This window comes from Pseudophryne corroboree, chromosome 1 (assembly GCF_028390025.1).
Source record: "Pseudophryne corroboree isolate aPseCor3 chromosome 1, aPseCor3.hap2, whole genome shotgun sequence".
Lineage (NCBI taxonomy): Eukaryota > Metazoa > Chordata > Amphibia > Anura > Myobatrachidae > Pseudophryne > Pseudophryne corroboree.
In genome coordinates this window covers 22,698,897-22,714,938 of record NC_086444.1, presented here as the reverse complement: position 1 = coordinate 22,714,938, position 16,042 = coordinate 22,698,897, and the positions used below count along the sequence as shown (strand labels likewise).

The 16,042-nt window shown below is 50.0% G+C and overlaps 1 protein-coding gene across 3 annotated transcripts in view; it reads left to right on the top strand.

Moving 5' to 3' along the window:
* Positions 1-16,042, top strand: part of ATOSB (atos homolog B) — a 57,390-nt gene that overhangs the window by 18,954 nt on the left and 22,394 nt on the right. The window contains exons 1-3 of one of the 3 annotated variants that reach the window (XM_063957613.1): positions 5,790-5,926; positions 6,993-7,195; positions 8,479-9,742. In XM_063957613.1, coding sequence (XP_063813683.1) covers positions 7,122-7,195; positions 8,479-9,742 — 1,338 coding nt within the window. In that variant the 5' untranslated portion in view covers positions 5,790-5,926; positions 6,993-7,121. Of the gene's footprint in view, positions 1-5,789; positions 5,927-6,246; positions 6,266-6,992; positions 7,196-8,478; positions 9,743-16,042 lie in introns of those variants that run through there. The other 2 variants (XM_063957621.1, XM_063957604.1) reach the window with 2 other exon arrangements.

Sequence of the window (16,042 nt, the reverse complement as noted above, 5' to 3'; positions counted from 1 at the left end):
GAAACGCTATATTTGAAAAATCCTGGGAAAACCCGGATAAAAAAATTCCAGATCCCAAAAAGGTTCTGGTTGCTTTTCCCTTCCCTGAGGAAGATAGGAAAAAATGGGAAAACCCACCTATAGTGGACGCATCTGTCTCCAGACTGTCTAAAAAGGTGGTTTTACCTGTCAATGGATCTACTGCATTAAAAGAACTGGCTGAACGTAAAATTGACACTACGCTCAAATCCATTTACACTGCTTCAGGAGTGGCGTTAAGGCCTACTATTGCCTGTGCATGGATTTCTAAAGCTATAGTAAAGTGATCAGGGACACTACTAGAGGATTTGAATACATTGGCTAGAAGTGACATTGAATTGTTTTTACGTAACATACAGGATTCTGCGGGGTTTATGGTGGAATCCATGAAGGACCTGGCTATGCTGACTGCACGGATCTCTTCCATGTCGGTCTCAGCCCGCAGGGGACTCTGGCTACGCTAATGGTCTGCAGACGCGGAATCCAGGAGAAGTGTGGATAACCTACCCTACACAGGTCAGGTTCTATTTGGGGAAGCGTTGGATGCGTGGATTTCCACGGCAACCGCGGGTAAGTCACCTTTCCTTCCCTCTGCTACACCTTCTACGAAGAAACCATTTTCTTCAGCTGTACTGCAGTCCTTTTGGACCGCTAAGGCAAAAAAGTCCAAGCCTCCTACCACTTTCTTTAGAGGTGGCCCAGGCAAAATCCAAAAAGCCTGCACCCGCAGGCTCCCAGGACCAGAGACCTGCTTCTGGTTCCTCAAAATCCTCAGCATGACGGTGGACCTCAAAGCCTGGAGGACGGGCTGGTGGGTGCGAGACTCGGACGTTTCAGACACGTCTGGGTGTCGTCCGGTCTGGATCCCTGGGTACAGGATATTGGAGTTTCAAGAACTCCCGCCTCACTGATTCTTCAAATCAGGCTTGCCAGCTTTACTGACAGACAGGGCTATCCTACAGGAAGCCATCCTAAAATTGGAAAAGTCTCACAGGTCATTGTCCCAGTTCCACCTCATATGCAAAACAAGGGTTATTATTCAAACTTTTTCGTGGTACCGAAACCAGATGGTTCAGTTAGACCAATTTTGAACTTGAAATCTTTGAACCCTTACCTGAGGGTGTTCAAATTCATAATGGAGTCTCTCAGAGCAGTGATTTCAGGTCTAAAGGAGGGAGAGTTTCTGGTATCCCTAGATATCAAGCATGCGTACCTCCACATTCCGATTTGGCCGCCTCACCAGGCTTATCTCAGATTTGCACTGTTAGACAGTCACTATCAATTCCAGGCACTGCCATTCGGCCTCTCCATAGCACCGAGGGTGTTCACCAAGGTGATGGCAGAGATGCTGGTTCTCCTCCGCAGACATGGGGTGAACATAATCCCATATCTGGACGATCTGCTGATGAAGTCCAGGGAGAAATTGTTGCAGTCCATTGTTTTCACGACTCATCTGCTCAGGGAACACGGTTGGATCCTGAATCTTCCAAAATCACATTTGGAGCCGACCAGGAGGTTGTCTTTTCTGGTAATGATCCTCGACACGGAAGTGCAGGGGGTGTTTCTCCCGGAGGAGAAAGCGTTGGTGATACAAACAATGGTCCAGGATGTCCTGAAGCCAGCCCGGGTTTCGGTTCATCAGTGCATTCGCCTTCTGGGGAAGATGGTGGCCTCTTACGAGGCTCTACAGTACGGAAGGTTTCATGCTCGGCCCTTACAACTTTATCTCCTGGACAAGTGGTCGGGATCTCATCTACACATGCACCAGAGAATACGTCTGTCGCCAAAAGCCAGGATTTCACTCCTCTGGTGGCTGCAAATGCCTCACTTTCTGGAGGGCCGCAGGTTCGGGATTCAGGACTGGGTCCTTCCAACCACGGATGCATGTCTCCGGGGCTGGGGCGCAGTCACTCAGGGGGAAACCTTCCAAGGACGGTAGTCAAGCCTGGAATCCAGCCTTCTGGAACTAAGAGCCGTCTGCAACGGTCTTTTCCAAGCGGCCCATCTTCTGCGAGATCGAGCCACTCAAGTGCAGTCGGACAATGTAACGACGGTGGCTTACATAAACCGACAGGGTGGAACGAAGAGCAGAGCTGCAATGTCAGAGGTAACAAGAATCATCCTCTGGGCAGAAAAACACGCGTTGGTGCTGTGAGCAATCTTCATTCTGGGAGTAGACAACTGGGAAGCGGACTTCCTCAGGTTCACTATCCAGCATGCGTATTCTGCGGCAGGATTGCCGTGTCCAACGTCTGTTAATTCCCACTCTACTCGTAAGGTGGGTTCTTCCTAAGCGGCTGCCCGGGGTGTCTCGGCTTTACAGCTTTGCCGAGCGGCTACTTGGTCGGGGTCGAACACGTATGCAAAGTTCTACAAGTTCGATACTTTGTCCAGGTCCTCAGCGGCCAATCAGTTCTGCAGGAGCCTCCGCGCTCTCCCTCCCGTTCTGGGATCTTTGGTACATCCCCATGGTACTAATGTGGACCCCAGCATCCTCTAGGACGTAAGAGAAAATAGGATTTTAAGTACCTAGAGGTAAATCCATTTCTCGTAGTACGTAGAGGATGCTGGGCGCCCGCCCAGCGCTTTGTGATCCTGCAGTGGTTACTTAGTTCAGTACTGCTTAGTTCTTGGTAAGTACTGTTTCGTTACTTGGTAAGTTATGTTGTTCAGCCGTTGCTGATGTTTCAAGCTGGTTAGCTTGGTTTGCCTTGTTTGTGAGCTGGTGTGAATCTTACCACTATCTGTGTAAAATCCTTCTCTCGAAGTTGTCCGTCTCCTCGGGCACAGTTTCTAGACTGAGTCTGGTAGGAGGGGCATAGAGGGAGGAGCCAGCCCACACTCTCAAACTCTTAAAGTGCCAGTGGCTCCTAGTGGACCCGTCTATACCCCATGGTACTAATGGGGATCCCAGCATCCTCTACGGACTACGAGGAAAGGATTTACCGGTAGGTAATTAAAATCCTATTTTCCTATAGGGACCTCACTTTATCACCTCTATGAGGGCTTTCTTTTCCCAATATACACCGCCATGTTATCTGAATAAATCCGCTCTGATAATGGGGGACTCTGTGGAGCCATCAACCTCATGTCCAAGCAAATCTACGCCGGAGTCACCTATAACTGAGGGTTTAAACGTTTGGTCAAGTGGATCCTAAGGCGTAAACCAGAGGTGCACATCCCAGGATTCATAAAGCGGGTGCGAATCCCAGTTCTGACCACACACCCGCCACATCTGTGACAAGAACATGGCAAATGCCAAAATCCAGCATCTGGAACGTCACATGTTGTGCAAGGTGAAGACTGCACCCTCACAAGTGTGACCACCCACTCCAGTGTCCAATACATTGTATGTAAGGAATACAGCTGGATCTGCTGAAACCTGGACAACCAGGGAACCCAGTCATAGCCTTCTGACCCTCGTCCTCCAGCACCTCCAAGTCAACCTATCATTTAGCTCTTAGAGCCTGAAGCCCGCCACTGTCCATCTCGGTGCTGTAAGTAAAGGCTTGGAGAGCCGCGTGTGGCCCTGGGGCCGCAGTACTGCCCATTGCTAATTTATATCCCTTCCATAATCCTGGCTGGTAGGTGTCACTGGGCAGCAGGTCTGTCCGTCCACTGAATGATGAAGGATGATTGGATTGCTGCCCTCTTATTGGCTGGATGATGTAGCAGTGTATCTCTAGACATTGTTTTTTCGTTGCCCTGGGCTACAGCAGATACAGAATTGACAGTCCCTGCTCATAGGATCATATCTCGAGCACAAAGAGATTACTATTATATATTTGGAGTGTTTATAAAGTCACGGATGGATAGTGGATGCGAATCCGTACTGTGGGATTGGTAGAGACTCTGAACAGAGGCGCAGAGTCTAACGTGCCGGTGGTATTCACCAGGGACCCTCTGCATGGAGGTTTGGAAGCTGAGCCTGAGAGGGAGGGTGTTACTGCCGCGGGCGCTGGGGATCTTCCGCCCACTGCCCCATCATAGAAGCCGGAGAACAGCGCTGCTTGACTCAGTGCCGAGTTTTGGTGCACTGTGACATGGAGCAACAAAATTAGGGGTCTATTTATTAAGCCGTGGAGAGAGATAAAGTAGGATCCGGTCTGAAGATCGACAGTGTCTAGGTCGACAATGTTTAGGTCGACCACTATAGGTCAACATGGATGGAAGGTCGACAGGGTTTCTAGGTCGACATGTGCTAGGTCGACAGGTCTAAAGGTCGACATGAGTTTTTCACATTGTTTTTTCTTTTTTTGAATTTTTTCATACTTAACGATCCACGTGGACTACGATTGGAACGGTAAAGTGTGCCGAGCGAAGCGGTAGCGGAGCAAAGGCACCATGCGAGGGGACGCGGTGCACTAATTTGGGATCCCGGTCACTCTACGAAGAAAACGACACCAAAAACCTCATGTCGACCTTTAGACCTGTCGACCTAGCACATGTCGACCTAGAAACCCTGTCTACCTTCCATCCATGTCGACCTAGTGACTGTCGACCTATAGTGGTCGACCTAGACACTGTCGATTTGATGAACCACACCCAGATAAAGTACCAGCCAAACAGCTCCTAACTGCCATTTTTTCAATCAGCCTGTATCATGGTAAATAGATATAAGTATTAATAATAAAAGTTTTTGTAAGTATTGAATGATTTTGGATAAATACTGTTTGGGGGGGGTTGGGTGCAAAAAAATAAATAAATAATTATTTGTATCAATCCAGTTAGGTGTGACATTCTGGAACGTGAGAATGCGCCCCCTATAATGCGGATTTTGATTTCCTCCTGAAGTGGACAGAAATCAGTGATGCAGTCATGATTTAGAGGACACTTGTATATGACAAATATCCGTGCATCCCTACATTGCCAAAACCATGGGTAATGCGGGCCATACACCTGCCGGGTGATTCCCCCGACACCGAACTGATCTAGCGATCGCTGATCAAAAACACTGATCGGTGGACAACGATGAGATGCGCTCAGTCAGGGAATCTGTAAAATCCAGCATGCTAAAAATCCCGACTCGCCGATCCCAATAATTTTTTGGTTGCAATCTGTGAATTGTGGTTCTCCAACATGTTGGCGTCCCCCAATCCCCATCCCAGGTGTCGGCAGAACGGGGAATTGCTCCGATTCCCCGCTGATGTGTGGGCTCCTTAGCTGACCCCCATGTCTGTTTTATACAAATGGGTGTCCACGGTGTTCCCTTCCCAATCCATGCAGAGGAATCTAGGAATCCAGCAGCGGATCAGTTTGAGGTTAGTGTTGATTTGTCTGATTATAGCTGGGTCAGATAAGCAGAGATAGGGTCACCTCGGCCTCATGTGCATATATTCAGCATTTGTGGAGGGCGAGCAGGGCTCTAACGCTCTGCATGTATGAAGCATCTGATTCATTGTCTGTGTTTTCTGCCTTTTGTCCTGAAATGCTTACAAAGAGCTGACACTTCATCTGTAGCGGCACACGGCTCTTTCCTGTCAGCGTTCCCCCGGCTCCCTACTGACTATGCATCCCATGAAATGAGTAACACACAGTCCCTGGGCGTGCCGCTGTCTTTTTCTATATACGAAGCTATTTTTGCATCCTCACTGCGGTTATCTCACGCGCAAGGAATTCCCTGTGAGCTGGCAGAGAGCTGGTGTCTCCCCATGTGCAGGACGGATAAGGTCTGGATGAGGCAGCCGCTTCCCCAATCCCTTACCTGAGGGATGCGGCCCCCCTCCCCCTGTGATCACTGTATAAGGCAAGGTGCACAGGCCCGTGTGTCAGCCTGTCCCTGTCAGGGAGGCCGCACACTACAGATGGATAAGCCTCAGGTCTGTGCAGCTTCTCCTGAGCTACAGGAATAGCAGCTAGGATCAGAATAAACATGCCTGCCTACAGCTTCTGGCCTTGTCACTGCAAGGTAACCCAACTCCCCTAGTGCCTGGGCTGCGGGAGCCCCCTCCCCTGTGCTGTCAGGGTTAGACGAGGGGTTCCTTTTTCCCTACCACAGAATGTGCTGACCCCAGGGCCTGTCCTCGCCTGACCGCCATCCCCCCCCCCCCCCCCCCCCATTGTGCTGCTGACTGAGAGTGGGGGGATAAGGAGGCTGGCTGCGCTCTCCCCATTCTCTCCCCGTCCTTCCCTTCATCCTCTCCTGATTGTGTCTGTGGCGTGAGTGGCTTATACACAGGGATATGTGGAGCTCATGGGGTTTGCTAGGGAGGGCTGTAAACGTTATGTTCAAACTTCATACTCCAAGGTGATCACGCAGAGACCGGGTGCTGGTGTTCTGACCTACGCTCTTGTACGCAGTGTGTTCTATAGGTGCTAGTACCATGTGTGTTGTGTGTGCTTATAGTAGTGCCTTGTACGCTGTGTTCTATAGGTGCTAGTACTGTGTGTGTTTATAGTAGTGCCTTGTACGCTGTGTGTTCTATGGGTGCTAGTACGTGTGTTTTTGTAGTGTCTTGTACGCTGTGTGCTCTATAGGTGCTAGTACCATGTGTGTGTTTATAGTAGTGCCTTGTACGCTGTGTGTTCTATAGGTGCTAGCACGTGTGTTTTTGTAGTAGTGTCTTGTACGCTGTGTGCTCTATAGGTGCTAGTACCATGTGTGTGTTTATAGTAGTGCCTTGTACGCTGTGTGTTCTATAGGTGCTAGTACCATGTGTGTGTTTATAGTAGTGCCTTGTACGCTGTGTGTTCTATAGGTGCTAGTACCGTGTGTGTGTTTATAGTAGTGCCTTGTATGCTGTGTTCTATAGGTGCTAGTACCATGTGTGTGTTTTATAGTAGTGCCTTGTACGCTGTGTTCTATGGGTGCTAGTACCGTGTGTGTTTATAGTAGTGCCTGTATGCTGTATGTTCTATAGGTGCTAGTACAGTGTGTGTGTGTGTGTAATTACAGTGGTACCGATGTACAGTGCAGTATACATTTGGGTTTCTGGTCGCCTGTCTCACTGCGCTCCTCTCTGTTTCCTCTGCAGTAATCGGAGTCTGATCGCAGCGTCGCTGGTTCGGAGTGGGGGTTCCTCTCGGAATGGTGTGGGGTATCGCTCAGACCCGGCGCCCCTCTCGCAGCTGTAGATGCCAGTATGACCGGACTAACCAGCTAGATGTGCCAGGGACGTGTACAAGCTGCCAAAGAGGGGCCACCGCTCTGCCACGGGCAGCTCACGGGCATACAGGGGTAAGAGTCCGTCTGCAGCAAAGTCCAGCGGGCATGCTTCAGCTATAGTGGGTAATAACAGTTAGTAGCATGCAGTGGTGGGTGGTTGGGATGTTAGTAGCATGCAGTGGCAGGTGGTTGGTGTGTTAGTAGAATGCAATGGCGGGTGGTTGGTGTGTTAGTCGCATGCAGTGGCGAGTGGTTGTGGTGTTAGTAGCATGCAGTGGCATGTGGTTGGGATATTAGCAGCATGCAGTGGCGAGTGGTTGGGAGTTTAGTAGCATGCAATGGCGGGTCGTTGGTGTGGTAGTAGCATGCAGTGGCGGGTCGTTGGGCTGTTAGAAGCTTGCAGTGGTGGGTGGTTGGTGTGTTAGTAGCATGCAGTGGCAGGTGGTTGGGGTGTTAGTAGCATGCATAGTGTTCATTCTAGCACCCTGCACCTTTCAAATCCTGTGCAGTTCCTCTTTCCTGCCTGTGGTGTCGCTCTCTGCTCTGGTGCTTCTCAGCACACACAGGTCTGTATCACAGCACTGAGTAACAGATCAGAGTGTGCTGAGAAGCATCACAGCAAAGAGCGACACCCCAGGCAGGAAAGAGGAACTGCACGAATTTTGAAAGGTGCAGGGTGCTAGAATGAACACTAATGCAGTGGCAGGTGGTTGGGGTGTTAGCAGCATGCAGTGGTGGGTGGTTGGGGTGTTAGTAGCATGCAGTGGTGGGTGGATGGGGTGTTAGTAGCATGCAGTGATGGGTGGTTGGGGTCCTAGTAGCTTGCAGTGGCGGGTGGTTGGAGTGTTGGTAGCATGCAGTGGCGGGTAGTTGGATGTTGGTAGCATGCAGTGGGCGGGTGGTTGGTGTGTTAGACACACGCATGTACAGATGGGTAGGGCACTGGAAGTACACAGGGGTAGGTAAGTAAGGCACTGTAACCATGTAAGGGCAGGTGGTTGGTGAGATAGACACATGAAAGGAGCAAGTAGGGAGCTATACACATGGAAGGGGCAAGTGGGTACTAGAAAACACAGGTGCAGATGGGTGGGGTACTAAAAGCATGTATGGACACATGTCGGTGGGGCACTAGAAGCATTCAGGGGCAGCTCATGGGGCACTGGTAGCACTCAGTAGTGAATGGGTGGGTAATGCTACAGGTCGGCAGGAGAGCATCTAGGGGCAGCAGGTAGTAAATTGTCCGTGACTCCTCAGCAATATCACTAATTGTAGTGACATCCACAGTGTGTAGGCAATGGATAGATTTGATGTTTACATCCTTATAACTATGGTAAAGTCCCCATTTCTTTCTTCAGATGCAGAATAATCTGGACTCCTTGGGGTTCATGTAAACCACTTGAGAAGGCCTCCTCACTGGCCCCACCTATACTTACAAAGCTGCACAGGAGCTCACCACTTCTCCCAGTCTGTCCTGCGATTTGGAGGATCAGTCTTGGTGGATCCATGAGGCACATCCAGATGGACACACCACCCATGGAGGAGGCAGATGGAGAGAGCAGCCAGTCTGTACCAGTGGACTCCTCTCCAGGTCAGGCTGGAGTTCTGAATGCTACTCAGGACTGCAGAGTAGTCGTGGGGTACCCAGATAAGGAGCACAAACTCCAGAAGGTTTATCACGTTTCCATAACATCGGATGTGCCTGGGCCCAAAGCCATTTGCCGCCAAGCCTTGAAGAGAGCACCACCAGAACAGCTTCTAGAACCAGCAAGAAGTCCACGGAGAGCCCTCTGGGGTCACGCCAGGAATGATGGCCCCCTTGGTCACTTTCAGCCCGACGAAGATGATGATGATGACGTTTTTGAGGACGGATTACTTTCAGAAGAGATGCCAATGTGCAGTTCCGCTCAGCATTTCTCCCATAGTGGACTGCACGTCACCGAACACAGAGTCGAAGGCTTCCCGTCTAAGGTTCCTCTCGGCAGGCGTTTGATAGTTCAACCTACACCCAAAGTTGGTCTTAAAAGGACTGACTCCCCCTGCCCTCCACCCTGCACCACTTTGCACAGAAACACCCCAAAAGAAACCCACCTGGGGAACTCTGAAGGACTGTCTACCACCTCTGAAACCAATGGGGCAAATATCTCAATCGACCCAAAGACTTCAGAGTCTAGCAGTCACCAGCATTTACTTGATATTGTTTTGCACAACACTGCACATCCGGAGTCCTCAACAGAAAAGTTAGACGAGGTCAGCCTGGGTGGCAGTCGCGGCTATGCCAATGGTAACTTGGCTGGTTGTATAGCGTCTGAAGGCACATCTGTACCTGGCAAGCCAGAGCAGATCCTGCAGGCGGCAGATGGAGAAGACCTGAATTCTCTAGAGAGGACTCCCCCTGGGCTTGTCCGTCTCTGTGCCTCTGGAAGCAGTAGTAACGCGGTGAAGAGAAAGCTCCTTCCTTCCTCAGAGACTGGGGAATCTTGTTCTGAAGATGAAGGACACAGCAAGAGGTGGAGAGGAAGCGAGAGCTGTCAGGCCCTCCATGGATCCTGCAGGAGCACAGATTCCAAGGCTGCACCTTTCTGGAACCATCTCCTGCCAACGGCTCGGAATTCTCAGAAGGTGAGGCTTGTCTTTACTACGACGTGCACTGGTTTCCCAACTGTCCTCCTCTTGGGCCACAGCCTATAAGTCTCACCTTTAATGTTATTGCCCCTGATGTATAGGTTACTTCTTGTTCCATGTCGTCGTCGGCATTCACAGGTGTACGCTTCGCTCCTAAATAATATATACAGACCCTGACGCTGAGTGGAGGTGGCTGTAACCGCGCCCGTACTTCACTCTCTGCAAAAGGACTTGTGTGCAAAGTGCTCCCTCTATGTACCCCTGTATAACAGCGCTTCTCTCACCATCAGGTAGTGCTGTCTCTATGTACCCCTGTATAACAGCGCTCCTCTCACCATCAGGTAGTGCTGTCTCTATGTACCCCTGTATAGCAGCGCTTTTCTCACCATCAGGTAGTGCTGTCTCTATGTACCCCTGTATAGCAGCGCTCCTCTCACCATCAGGTAGTGCTGTCTCTATGTACCCCTGTATAACAGCGCTTCTCTCACCATCAGGTAGTGCTGTCTCTATGTACCCCTGTATAACAGCGCTTCTCTCACCATCAGGTAGTGCTGTCTCTATGTACCCCTGTATAGCAGCGCTCCTCTCACCATCAGGTAGTGCTGTCTCTATGTACCCTGTATAACAGCGCTTCTCTCACCATCAGGTAGTGCTCCCTCTATGTATCCCTGTATAACAGCGCTTCTCTCACCATCAGGTAGTGCTGTCTCTATGTACCCCTGTATAACAGCGCTTCTCTCACCATCAGGTAGTGCTCCCTCTATGTATCCCTGTATAACAGCGCTTCTCTCACCATCAGGTAGTGCTGTCTCTATGTACCCCTGTATAACAGCGCTCCTCTCACCATCAGGTAGTGCTGTCTCTATGTATCCTGTATAACAGCGCTACTCTCACCATCAGGTAGTGCTGCCTCTATGTACCCCTGTATAACAGCGCTTCTCTCACCATCAGGTAGTGCTGTCTCTATGTATCCTGTATAACAGCGCTTCTCTCACCATCAGGTAGTGCTCCCTCTATGTACCCCTGTATAACAGCGCTTCTCTCACCATCAGGTAGTGCTGTCTCTATGTACCCCTGTATAACAGCGCTTCTCTCACCATCAGGTAGTGCTCCCTCTATGTACCCTGTATAACAGCGCTTCTCTCACCATCAGGTAGTGCTGTCTCTATGTACCCCTGTATAACAGCGCTTCTCTCACCATCAGGTAGTGCTGTCTCTATGTACCCCTGTATAACAGCGCTTCTCTCACCATCAGGTAGTGCTGTCTCTATGTACCCTGTATAACAGCGCTTCTCTCACCATCAGGTAGTGCTGTCTCTATGTACCCTGTATAACAGCGCTTCTCTCGCCATCAGGTAGTGCTGTCTCTATGTACCCTGTATAACAGCGCTTCTCTCACCATCAGGTAGTGCTCCCTCTATGTACCCCTGTATAACAGCGCTTCTCTCACCATCAGGTAGTGCTCCCTCTATGTACCCTGTATAACAGCGCTTCTCTCACCATCAGGTAGTGCTGTCTCTATGTACCCTGTATAACAGCGTTTCTCTCACCATCAGGTAGTGCTCCCTCTATGTACCCCTGTATAACAGCGCTTCTCTCACCATCAGGTAGTGCTGTCTCTATGTACCCTGTATAACAGCGCTTCTCCCACCATCAGGTAGTGCTCCCCTCTATGTACCCCTGTATAACAGCGCTTCTCTCACCATCAGGTAGTGCTCCCTCTATGTACCCCTGTATAACAGCGATACTCTCACCATCAGGTAGTGCTCCCTCTATGTACCCCTGTATAACAGCGCTTCTCTCACCATCAGGTAGTGCTCCCTCTATGTACCCCTGTATAACAGCGATACTCTCACCATCAGGTAGTGCTCCCTCTATGTACCCCTGTATAACAGCGCTTCTCTCACCATCAGGTAGTGCTGTCTCTATGTACCCTGTATAGCAGCGCTCCTCTCACCATCAGGTAGTGCTGTCTCTATGTACCCCTGTATAACAGCGCTCCTCTCACCATCAGGTAGTGCTGTCTCTATGTACCCTGTATAACAGCGCTCCTCTCACCATCAGGTAGTGCTGTCTCTATGTACCCTGTATAACAGCGCTTCTCTCACCATCAGGTAGTGCTGTCTCTATGTATCCTGTATAACAGCGCTTCTCTCACCATCAGGTAGTGCTCCCTCTATGTACCCCTGTATAACAGCGCTTCTCTCACCATCAGGTAGTGCTATCTCTATGTACCCCTGTATAACAGCGCTTCTCTCACCATCAGGTAGTGCTCCCTCTATGTACCCTGTATAACAGCGCTTCTCTCACCATCAGGTAGTGCTGTCTCTATGTACCCCTGTATAACAGCGCTTCTCTCACCATCAGGTAGTGCTATCTCTATGTACCCCTGTATAACAGCGCTTCTCTCACCATCAGGTAGTGCTCCCTCTATGTACCCTGTATAACAGCGCTTCTCTCACCATCAGGTAGTGCTGTCTCTATGTACCCCTGTATAACAGCGCTTCTCTCACCATCAGGTAGTGCTGTCTCTATGTACCCCTGTATAACAGCGCTTCTCTCACCATCAGGTAGTGCTGTCTCTATGTACCCTGTATAACAGCGCTTCTCTCACCATCAGGTAGTGCTGTCTCTATGTACCCTGTATAACAGCGCTTCTCTCGCCATCAGGTAGTGCTGTCTCTATGTACCCTGTATAACAGCGCTTCTCTCACCATCAGGTAGTGCTGTCTCTATGTACCCTGTATAACAGCGCTTCTCTCACCATCAGGCATTGCTCCCTCTATGTACCCCTGTATAACAGCGCTTCTCTCACCATCAGGTAGTGCTGTCTCTATGTACCCTGTATAACAGCGCTACTCTCACCATCAGGTAGTGCTGTCTCTATGTACCCTGTATAACAGCGCTTCTCCCACCATCAGGTAGTGCTCCCCTCTATGTACCCCTGTATAACAGCGCTTCTCTCACCATCAGGTAGTGCTCCCTCTATGTACCCCTGTATAACAGCGATACTCTCACCATCAGGTAGTGCTCCCTCTATGTACCCCTGTATAACAGCGCTTCTCTCACCAGCAGGCAGTGCTCCCTCTATGTACCCTATATAACAGCGCTTCTCTCACCATCAGGTAGTGCTGTCTCTATGTACCCTGTATAGCAGCGCTCCTCTCACCATCAGGTAGTGCTGTCTCTATGTACCCCTGTATAACAGCGCTCCTCTCACCATCAGGTAGTGCTGTCTCTATGTATCCTGTATAACAGCGCTTCTCTCACCATCAGGTAGTGCTCCCTCTATGTACCCCTGTATAACAGCACTTCTCTCACCATCAGGTAGTGCTCCCTCTATGTACCCTGTATAACAGCGCTCCTCTCACCATCAGGTAGTGCTGTCTCTATGTATCCTGTATAACAGCGCTACTCTCACCATCAGGTAGTGCTGCCTCTATGTACCCCTGTATAACAGCACTTCTCTCACCATCAGGTAGTGCTGTCTCTATGTATCCTGTATAACAGCGCTACTCTCACCATCAGGTAGTGCTCCCTCTGTGTACCCCTGTATAACAGCGCTTCTCTCACCATCAGGTAGTGCTATCTCTATGTACCCCTGTATAACAGCGCTTCTCTCACCATCAGGTAGTGCTCCCTCTATGTACCCTGTATAACAGCGCTTCTCTCACCATCAGGTAGTGCTGTCTCTATGTACCCCTGTATAACAGCGCTTCTCTCACCATCAGGTAGTGCTGTCTCTATGTACCCCTGTATAACAGCGCTTCTCTCACCATCAGGTAGTGCTGTCTCTATGTACCCTGTATAACAGCGCTTCTCTCATCATCAGGTAGTGCTGTCTCTATGTACCCTGTATAACAGCGCTTCTCTCGCCATCAGGTAGTGCTGTCTCTATGTACCCTGTATAACAGCGCTTCTCTCACCATCAGGTAGTGCTGTCTCTATGTACCCTGTATAACAGCGCTTCTCTCACCATCAGGCATTGCTCCCTCTATGTACCCCTGTATAACAGCGCTTCTCTCACCATCAGGTAGTGCTGTCTCTATGTACCCTGTATAACAGCGCTACTCTCACCATCAGGTAGTGCTGTCTCTATGTACCCTGTATAACAGCGCTTCTCCCACCATCAGGTAGTGCTCCCCTCTATGTACCCCTGTATAACAGCGCTTCTCTCACCATCAGGTAGTGCTCCCTCTATGTACCCCTGTATAACAGCGATACTCTCACCATCAGGTAGTGCTCCCTCTATGTACCCCTGTATAACAGCGCTTCTCTCACCAGCAGGCAGTGCTCCCTCTATGTACCCTATATAACAGCGCTTCTCTCACCATCAGGTAGTGCTGTCTCTATGTACCCTGTATAGCAGCGCTCCTCTCACCATCAGGTAGTGCTGTCTCTATGTACCCCTGTATAACAGCGCTCCTCTCACCATCAGGTAGTGCTGTCTCTATGTATCCTGTATAACAGCGCTTCTCTCACCATCAGGTAGTGCTGTCTCTATGTATCCTGTATAACAGCGCTACTCTCACCATCAGGTAGTGCTGCCTCTATGTACCCCTGTATAACAGCACTTCTCTCACCATCAGGTAGTGCTGTCTCTATGTATCCTGTATAACAGCGCTACTCTCACCATCAGGTAGTGCTGTCTCTATGTACCCCTGTATAACAGCGCTTCTCTCACCATCAGGTAGTGCTCCCTCTATGTACCCCTGTATAACAGCGCTTCTCTCACCATCAGGTAGTGCTCCCTCTATGTACCCCTGTATAACAGCGATACTCTCACCATCAGGTAGCGCTCCCTCTATGTACCCCTGTATAACAGCGCTTCTCTCACCAGCAGGCAGTGCTCCCTCTATGTACCCTATATAACAGCGCTTCTCTCACCATCAGGTAGTGCTCCCTCTATGTACCCTGTATAACAGCGCTTCTCTCACCATCAGGTAGTGCTGTCTCTATGTACCCCTGTATAACAGCGCTCCTCTCACCATCAGGTAGTGCTGTCTCTATGTATCCTGTATAACAGCGCTTCTCTCACCATCAGGTAGTGCTCCCTCTATGTACCCTGTATAACAGTGCTTCCCTCACCATCAGGTAGTGCTGTCTCTATGTATCCTGTATAACAGCGCTACTCTCACCATCAGGTAGTGCTGTCTCTATGTACCCCTGTATAACAGCGCTCCTCTCACCATCAGGTAGTGCTGTCTCTATGTATCCTGTATAACAGCGCTTCTCTCACCATCAGGTAGTGCTCCCTCTATGTACCCCTGTATAACAGCGCTTCTCTCACCATCAGGTAGTGCTGTCTCTATGTATCCTGTATAACAGCGCTACTCTCACCATCAGGTAGTGCTGTCTCTATGTACCCCTGTATAACAGCGCTCCTCTCACCATCAGGTAGTGCTGTCTCTATGTACCCCTGTATAACAGCGCTTCTCTCACCATCAGGTAGTGCTGTCTCTATGTACCCCTGTATAACAGCACTTTTCTCACCATCAGGTAGTGCTGTCTCTATGTACCCCTGTATAACAGCACTTTTCTCACCATCAGGTAGTGCTGTCTCTATGTACCCCTGTATAACAGCGCTCCTCTCACCATCAGGTAGTGCTGTCTCTATGTACCCCTGTATAACAGCGCTTCTCTCACCATCAGGTAGTGCTGTCTCTATGTACCCCTGTATAACAGCACTTTTCTCACCATCAGATAGTGCTGTCTCTATGTATCCTGTATAACAGCACTTCTCTCACCATCAGGTAGTGCTCTCTCTATGTACCCCTGTATAACAGCGCTTCTCTCACCATCAGGTAGTGCTCCCTCTATGTACCCCTGTATAACAGCGCTTCTCTCACCATCAGGTAGTGCTGTCTCTATGTACCCTGTATAGCAGCGCTCCTCTCACCATCAGGTAGTGCTGTCTCTATGTACCCCTGTATAACAGCGCTTCTCTCACCATCAGGTAGTGCTCCCTCTATGTACCCTGTATAACAGCGCTTCTCTCACCATCAGGTAGTGCTCCCTCTATGTACCCCTGTATAACAGCGCTTCTCTCACCATCAGGTAGTGCTGTCTCTATGTACCCCTGTATAACAGCGCTCCTCTCACCATCAGGTAGTGCTGTCTCTATGTATCCTGTATAACAGCGCTACTCTCATCATCAGGTAGTGCTGCCTCTATGTACCCCTGTATAACAGCGCTTCTCTCACCATCAGGTAGTGCTGTCTCTATGTATCCTGTATAACAGCGCTACTCTCACCATCAGGTAGTGCTGTCTCTATGTACCCCTGTATAACAGCGCTC